The following is an 8,536-nucleotide window of genomic DNA, read 5'->3' on the forward strand; positions in this document are numbered from 1 at the left end:
GCAGAGACGCCGCGGCTCCACCTGGAGTGAGAAGCCGGACTGCGGGGATCGGAGGGGAGCACTGAGTCCAGGATTTGGGGGGGTGGGGGTGGCGTGCAATGCTCGGAGTGGAGGCCCTGGGTCTCTCTCATCCCTCCCCCGCGCCCTTTCCTGGCGGCTTCCCCGGGAGGTGCCCCTGGAGCACCCTGGACCGAGGGGTGTGCGGGGCTGGGCCTTGGGGAGTGGAGTTGGGGAGGGGAGTGGGACCCGAAGGAAGCGGGGTCCAGGTGCGGGAGAGCGCGCTCCTGGAGGCGGGCGCGGAGGGGGCAGAGGTCCCTTCTTCCTGTTGGGGCCCTAGGAGAACCCGAGTAGCTGCTGACATCTCGCCGCCATGGGGGAGATGGCCTGATGGGCTCTTGGTTTTCCATCGGGTTCGAGGCAGGACAGAGCCGAGGGTGGGGCGAGCACAGGGTGGATGGGCTGTGTGTGCGAGTCAGAGATAGTGTCGGGAGAGGCCCGTGCCCAGGACACAGGCAGTGTGCCCTGGAGGAGGTCACGGGAGGAAGGGGCGTGCGGAGGTGCAGGTCCTGGCTGGGAGGAGGGGACGGTGCCCAGGAGGGGGGCATGCGGGAGGAGCCAGCCTCCCGGGGTGAGGGGCGATCAGTGTCAGGCCAGAGTGTCCGTAGGAGGGGAGAGTGCCAGGATGAAGGGGCGCACAGATCAGTGTCCAGGGAGGGAACGAGCAGTTCCAAGCTGAAGGGGCAGTGCTCCGGAGGGCACAGTGTGATGGGGTCAATGCCAGGCTACAGGGGCGGTGTGAGCAGGGTTCAGGGCGAGAGGACAATGGTGGGGAGGGTGCGGTACCAGGGGAAGGGATAGTGCAGGCTTTCCTCTTCCCCATAGTGACATCATGGCAAATTCCCAAACTGAAAGGACCCAGCTCGGGTGACATCCAGCAGGGCCGAGCTGGGCCAGGCCGGCCTGAAGGGCCTCGGTGCCAGCTGCAGGGGCGAGGTAGGTCCGGCGCCCTGCGGAGCCGGCGCTCTGGGGGCGGGGTTCTGCTCCGCCCTTTCTCGGCGCGGACTGTGCCCTCTGCAAGCACGCGTGCTGGCAGGGTAGGGCTGGGCTGGGCTTCTCTGGGCCAAGGATCAAGGTCTCTGGCTGGGCTAGGCCCCCAAGCGTTCCAGTGTTCCCAACAGGAAGACTGGAGAGGGCGCAGTCGAGCCTCCGCGGAGAGCGAGGAACCGCGCCACCTCGGCGGGAGGTGGGGGTCTGTCTTATTGTGATCCCGCCCTGGGGCGGGGTTATAGACCTGAGGCCCGCCCTCAACACTGAAGTCGCCGGAGCGTAGTTCGGGGCGGAAGTTAGAAAGCCCCGAGAGCTAGGCGACGGAAGTGGCCGCGCTTCTGCCTCCTGTGCGCAGGCGTTATTCTATTTCCTTGCGGTTGCAGTGTAGGCTGCACCTTTTCCCTTCTCCCGCTCCTTTTCTCCGCGCGAGGGGGTGCGCGTACTCGTAGTCGTGGTTGCGCGGTCAGCGCCCCCGGTGCTACCCTCGTCGTCCTGTTACCATGGCCGGCATTCTGTTTGAGGATATTTTTGATGTCAAAGACATCGACCCGGAAGGCAAGAAGTTTGATCGAGGTAAGTAAGGTATGTAGAGGCGGTTTTGGGTCAGGGACTAGTCCGGTTCTCGGGGACACGCCCCCGGGCCCCGGTCCACCCAACCCACGTGGCATGCGCCTCCCATCAGGTCCTGATGTAGGGACCGCGTTCAGGAAGCACTTTATAGATGAAAGAACGGAGACTCCGAGCTCTCCTGGGTTCACACATGCTGTGCCCGGTGCCTGGGTGGCCTTTTCTCGTGGTGCTGGTAAACTCCTGGGCATCTTTCTGGTCCCTGCCCGCTCTGCCAGGCGCTGTACTGTGCGCCTTCCACGCTTTGTCTGATTTCTTTCAAGAGTCTGCATGAGGTAGTTATTGTCTTACCCGTTTTTCTCCGAGAAGTAACCCACCCAAGGCTGCACAGCAAGTAATCTGACTCCAGAACCTATTTTATTATTATTATTATTAGTTTTTATTGAGTTTATTGGGGTGACATTGGTTGACAAACCCATATAGGCTTCAAGTGTACAATTCAACAGATCATCTGCATACTGCATCGTGAGCCCATCGCCCAAAGTAAAGCCTCTTTGCACCTATATTCTTGTATTGCCCTTAGAATCTTTAGCTCTTTGTGAAGCCCTCCCCGAGTTAGAGTTGACTGCTTGGAATAATAAAGAGTTGCTCTTTATTCTGTCATTGATCAATAATTGTTTCTTTCTGTTTTCTTACCCTTTGCCCAGAGTCTGAGATGTTCTTCAAGGCAAACACCAGTTCTTACATGTCCTAATAATCCCCTCAGCACAGCGCCTGACACAGAAAGACAAAACCTTGCCCAAAGATAGGTTGTTTCTTAATCACCGAGGCAGGCCTAGAATCTGGATATTCTTTGTTGCCAGAGGGCTTTTGATTCTTTTCCCAGGATTTTCTCCACTTTGCTTCTTGCATATCTGGTTCTGATTGAGCCTGCACTTCTGAGAGCAGATGAGAGGCCAGTGGATGCTAATCCTCCCATATAAGAAAAGCCAAATATGCAAAGTGACCGAACCGCTCACCGGTGGCCCGTGCCATCCCGCATTCAGCCTGCCAGTCACCTCCCACAGAGGGAGATCAGACTGCTGCTTAGGCCCACTCCCTGTAGTGGGCTTACCAGACAGTAAGAGGGTGCACGCCCAGCTGAGAGACACCGCCCCCCCCGCCCCCCTCAGTGCACAAATTTTCATGCACCGGGCCCCTAGTTGGGGTAGGTTGAGTCTTCTATTGCATACAGCCCCCCAAAGTGGGGTCTGCAGGGTCACCCTGGGTCAGGCACTTATCCTCTGCCACTCTTTCTCTACTTCTCTCCAGTGTCCCGACTGCATTGTGAGAGTGAATCTTTCAAGATGGACCTTATCTTAGATGTAAACATTCAGATTTACCCTGTAGATTTGGGTAAGTATTGAACACAGAAAATAGCAGGAGACTTTTTGCCATTTCAGCTGTTTTCACTCTCAGATATTGCCGTTACTTTCAGGTGACAAGTTCCGGTTGGTCATAGCCAGTACCTTGTATGAAGATGGTACCTTGGATGATGGTGAATATAACCCCACAGATGACAGACCTTCCAGGTGAGGGAGTGAAGAAGGGAGTACTTGAAATATGCTCGAGAACAAAGTAGATAATTGGTATAGAAAGACCCTTATTTAGTTAAATTGTGGAATAAATGATTATCAGCAGAATCTGAGGAAACTTAAAGAAATTGCTGCACTTAAGAATTAGCAAGGTACCTGGCCAGTGTGGCTTAGTGGTTGAGTGTCGATCTATGAACCAGGCAGTCATGGTTCGATTCATGATCAAGGCACATGCCTGGGTTGCAGGATTGATCCCCAGTGTGGGGCATACAGGAGGTAGCTGATCAATGATTCTCTCTCATCATTGATGTTTCTGCCTCTCCCTCTCACTTTCTCTCTCTTAAATAAATGAAAACATTAAAAAAAAAAGAATTAACAAGGTGCTAATCCAGAGCAGTGATTACATGCTTGTGACTTGTAGTTTTTTGATGGTGGAGGAAATGACTACTGAGTGACCTAGGCTGTATGGGCCTTGAGTCTTGGCGGGGGTGGGGGGGGGGAGTTTGGTGTGATGGGAGTTTGGAGCCCCATTGAGTTAAAATCTCAGTCCTGCCACTCATTTGTTGAATAACCTTAACCTCTTTCAGCCTCAGTTTTCTTGTCAGTGAAAGACAGATAGTTGTATCACAGGTTTGCTGTGAGGACTAAATAACAATGTATTTGGGAAGTGCCTGTTGCTATAATGTTGGCGCTTACTTAGCCGTTACCAATTTTAAAGAACCTCTTATTGTTAACTACTTTAAAAAAATATGTTTTTATTGACTTTTAGAGAGAGAGAGGAAGGGAGAGGGAGAAGGGAGAGATAGAAACATCAACGAGAGAAACTTCGATTGGCTGTCTCCTGCATGCCCCCTACTGGGGCTTGAGCTCCCAACCTGGGCAAGTGCCCTGACCAGGAATCAAACCAGTGACCTTTTGGTGCATGGGTCGACATCCAGCCACTGAGCAACACTGGCCTGGCATTGTTAACTACTTTTAAGCGTAACTGCCACTATTGTTCCACAGGGCTGACCAATTTGAGTATGTAATGTATGGAAAAGTGTACAGGATTGAGGGAGACGAAACTTCTACTGAAGCAGCAACACGCCTGTAAGTTCCTTGGTCCCGTGAGAACCCTTTCACCCTGCCCTGTTCTGAGAATTTGGGACTTGCTTATCCTTCCTGTGTTGGGTCCCTCTCTTTAATTACCTCAGACCTAAGCAGGACCCAGAAAGAAACTTCTGGGAACAGTTTTCAGTCTAAAATGTAGGCTGCTCACTTTGCTCTTTGTCAGGGTCTCGGCCCTGGTGGTCCAAATGAGAGACTGACAATCTTGCTGTGTGCAGTGCAAAGGAAGGTTGCTTCCTTAGGAAATAAATGCGGCATCAAGTAATTAAACTGCTAGGTGTGCTTGTGCTCGTGTGTTTGTATATATGTGTGTATATGTATATGCTGCTACACTGCAACCCAATCCCTAGTTCTTTGGTTTCCCTGATGAGCTATTTTTTCTTTTCTTTAAAATCTTATTAAAACAATATGTGCCCTTTGTAAGAAATATGAAAAGCAGAGAAGTAATGTCAAGAAGGAACAAAAATCATCTATAATTCCATACCCAGAGGGAACCTTTTACATAAACATTTTTGAATAATTTAGTTTTTTTTTTCTTCTGTGCTTTTTTCTTTGAGATCTTGTTGTTTATTACAATGTTTTCTTCTACTCTTTTTGCTTAATATTATGTAAAACATGTTTCCCCATGTCAGTTTAGAGCTTTTCCTAAACATTTTAATAGCTGTATATCTAACATTCCAGTAAATGGATATATCTGAATTGATTTGACCATTTCCTTTATTCTGGGCATGTAGTATTTTCCACTTTTGCTAATTTCAAAAGCACTGCCGTGCATATGTCTGTGCATTCATTTTTGTCTGAATTTTGGTTCCTAGTGACAAAACATTAGAAAGGTGCCTCTTTTTCTTAGGCTGGGCTGGAGAGCCGCTGAGTAACAGCTGCTCCAAATCTCACACTCATGGGACTGTACCTTCTGTTTCAGCTCTGCCTACGTGTCCTATGGGGGCCTACTCATGAGGCTGCAGGGTGATGCCAACAACCTTCATGGGTTTGAAGTGGATTCCAGAGTTTATCTGCTGATGAAGAAACTGGCCTTCTGAACCACTGGGAAGCCAACCTTGCTGCTCAGTCACTCAGGTCTTGGACATTTGTTCAAGTTGAGTTGCAGTTGCTGTTGTCCTGCTCAGGAGGGGCTGGCTGGCTGTCCACCGTGGTGCTTCTCTCCCTGGTCTGGACTCTGGGAAACTGACTTGCCTGTGAAAGACCCAGCGGGAGAGTTTAAAATGAACCAGAAGTTGTTTTTGTGTGTATGGTTTTTTTAAATTAAACTTTACTTTTTCAGACTTCTTCTCCCCTTAAACTTTTTCCCCCATTTACTTTAAAATCATTTTTTTTAGTTTGCCTATGGTATATTATGTCTCTGGCCCATAGCCAGATGATCATGCCGATGCAAGATCTGTCTCAGCCTTTTGGTCTCCATAGTCAGTCTCCTGGCTGACTATCCCCAACATTTGTCCTCCAATGTGATTTTCTACACAAGAGCAGCTATGGTGTTTTTGGCTCCTGGGGCACCCCAGGCGCAGAAGATAACCCTCCACACCCCATACTAAACCAAAAGAAACACCCCCCCTGCAGAGACCACTCATTTTCAACCCATTTCCCTAAATACTCTAACACCTCATGTAAAGACCTGAAAATGATGGGGAAGGAGATACCCCAGGCATCCCACCAGGGGACCAGCTCCCCTGGCAAAAAAAACCGAGAGATCAATAGAGACAACTGCTTAATACACACTCACAAATCTTTCTGGATAGTTACCTGAGTTTCCCAGGGGTAATCAGAGTCTGGTATGCTTTCTCCAGTATGCATAGAATTTTGAATTGGCAAGGAGCCCTGCTCGTGTCCTTCCAACTCTTTCAGTCGCTGAAGAAGTCAAATCACGTTGACTTGAATGAGTCACTTGGGTAGCCTGGAAATTTTCATTATTTTTAAGGAAGCTTTGGGTAGAGGCTTTTATACACAAGATGGGATACAACTCTGCAGAAAATAGGAAGAGTGGATTTGGTGGTTATGGGAACAGGTGGAGGAGCTAGCTGTCTGCTCTGTATTCCAGTGGTGACCTGGAGGGAGGGTAAGTTTCTTACCGGTGACACTGAACAGGGAGTTGCTGCACAGACCAGGGAAGTGGACAGGGCACCAATACCAATGAGGTTGGCAGTCCAGTGCCAGTGCCCGAGACAGTGCAGCAGCCTGACTGCAGTCACTACCTTAAACGTGGAGGAAGCACACAGTGAAGGAAATGGTGATGCTTACAAGGCCTCCAGCAGGGGAGCTGGCTCTTCAGCCTGGCATGCAAGGTCCCCAAGAAAGCATACTGGACTCTGATTACCCCTGGGAAACTCGGGGTAACTATCCAGAAAGATCTGTGAGTGTGTATTAAGCAGTTGCCTCTATTGATCTCTCGTTTTGTCAGGGGAGCTGGTCCCCTGGTGGGATGCCTGGGGTATCTCCTTCCCCATCATTTTCAGGTCTTTACATGAGGTGTTAGAGTATTTAGGGAAATGGGTTGAAAATGAGTGGTCCCTGCAGGGGCGGGTGTTTCTTTTGGTTTAGTATGGGGTGAGGAGGGTGGAGAGGGAAATTGAAGATCAGTGGGGGTTGGGATGGATTTTTATGGGATCCTACAGCCTTTCCATAGAGTCCAGTTTTGGGGTGGGGGCAGGTAGAGAAAGTTGGAGTGGGAGAACCTAATTACCAATAGTAGTTTCTGGGGTGGCACAGCAGACTGTCCTAGCTGCTCTGGGTGGCAGAAGAAAGAGAACTGGCATACAGTTGAATAGAGATAGGGATGCTCTGGTTATAACAGTTTTTTGTTTTGTTTTGTGTGAAGAGGAGACAGATTTGAGAATGGGTTAGATATTCAATAGAGACAAATTAGTTCACACTGGAGAAGCCCATGAGTTATTTACATTTGCCCCAGAGCAAGTCAGATGCCAATACTGGATGCCTGGAACTTTCTGGCTACATACTTTTTGCAGTTTTGCCATCTTTGTCTCATCTGACTGTTCTGAGATCTCCTAATTCTTTGTCTCTGGTCCTGTTGGTTTTGGGTGCTGCCTCTTTCATGTACCATAAAGGGTTTCATTTGATTATTAGATTTACTCTACTCTAGTACTGCAGTAAATTAAAATTTCCACTTACCATTCCCTTGACTGCATCCTGGGATTTGTAGTGTAGATGAGCTGATTCTTTCCCACGTAGAAACTGACACCATTCGAGATTTGGACAACACTTTTGAGCTTTGTGCATTTGTTTATTCCTTCTCCGTGGCAACTGTTCTGTCCATAATGGAGGAGAGGGACACCTGGAGATGTCTAAATTGGTCACTCATACCAAGAGCTTTGGCTTTCTACTCAGAACTCTTTTATCTGTTGATGTATTTACTCCCTAAGGACTTGGAAATTTTTCCTAATAAATAGAATCACTGAATAACATTGGACAGTGCACCGCACTGGGGAGAGTATGAGCTCTAGACTAAGTCGGCCTAGGGTGTTTTCCCTCTCACAGGCTGTGAAACCTTGGGAACTTGCCTGGCTTCTCCCTCATCTATAAAATAGAGTCACCGGAGCCTTAAAAAAGGCCCTATGGTTCCTGGCACGCTGACTTTCATTCTGCATTAGCATGCCTCCAGTGATCCCAGGTATTGGTGGCTGTGTTTGGAACGCTGGTTCCTGGCTCCTCTGCCTACACTGTAGACGTGCCTCTCCTGTCCCAGCTGCTCTGGGGCCAGAAGGAAGAGAACTGGCAGACAGTTGAATAGAGATAGGAACTCCCTTGTCATAACAGTTTTTTGTTTTGTGTGAAGGGAAGAGGAGACAATGATTTAGGAATGGGTTAGATATTCAGTAGGGACCTTCTGGTGGGGAGGGAAGAGGAGAAACTTCCATTAGTTTCCCCTACGGGAGCCTCTGGAGGTAGTGTTGACCTTTGCAGTGGAGTTTTTGTTTCGGGCAATATAAACCTCCTCTCCCTTAGCACCAAGATGGCATTTATGGGCAAAGCCCCATAAGCCTGGCTTTTTTCTCTAGAGATCCCCTAACAGGGTTTATGGTGGTCACACAAGGCTGCTTTTTAGATGCTATTTACCTCTGGGTATTGGGAAATCAGCCTTCAACTTGTACTTGAGTTGTACTTGTGTCTCCTGCTGTGTGAGCCCTAGGAGACGGACTCTTGCCACTTCCTGCACTTCCCCCGACCTCCACGGGAGGGAGGCAGGGCCCCACGCTCCGCGAAGCTTCCTG

At 49.5% G+C, this 8,536-nt stretch overlaps 1 protein-coding gene across 3 annotated transcripts; it reads left to right on the forward strand.

The window, feature by feature from the left end:
• The first annotated feature begins 224 nt into the window (after window positions 1-224).
• On the forward strand, window positions 225-5,578 carry POLR2H (polymerase (RNA) II (DNA directed) polypeptide H). 3 transcript variants are annotated; one of them, XM_006773635.2, is made up of 5 exons: window positions 229-1,620; window positions 2,926-3,009; window positions 3,092-3,185; window positions 4,194-4,277; window positions 5,218-5,578. In XM_006773635.2, the coding sequence occupies exons 1-5, from the start codon at window positions 1,548-1,550 to the stop codon at window positions 5,333-5,335; spliced, it is 453 nt and encodes a 150-aa protein (XP_006773698.1). In that variant the 5' UTR covers window positions 229-1,547; the 3' UTR covers window positions 5,336-5,578. The 3 variants fall into 3 exon arrangements, with proteins under 3 accessions (XP_015425903.1, XP_006773698.1, XP_006773699.1); XM_006773636.2 differs by having other exon boundaries at window positions 1,543-1,629; XM_015570417.1 differs by lacking the exon at window positions 4,194-4,277 and having other exon boundaries at window positions 225-1,620.
• The last annotated feature ends 2,958 nt before the right edge of the window (window positions 5,579-8,536 follow it).

This window comes from Myotis davidii, unplaced genomic scaffold, assembly GCF_000327345.1.
Source record: "Myotis davidii unplaced genomic scaffold, ASM32734v1 scaffold27, whole genome shotgun sequence".
Lineage (NCBI taxonomy): Eukaryota > Metazoa > Chordata > Mammalia > Chiroptera > Vespertilionidae > Myotis > Myotis davidii.

Coding starts and splice junctions, on each gene's coding strand:
- POLR2H (XM_006773635.2), top strand. CDS start 1,548: ATGGCCGGCATTCTGTTTGAGGATATTTTTGATGTCAAAGACATCGAC. Junction 3,010..3,091: donor GATTTACCCTGTAGATTTGG/GTAAGTATTGAA, acceptor CGTTACTTTCAG/GTGACAAGTTCCGGTTGGTC. Junction 3,186..4,193: donor ACAGATGACAGACCTTCCAG/GTGAGGGAGTGA, acceptor ATTGTTCCACAG/GGCTGACCAATTTGAGTATG.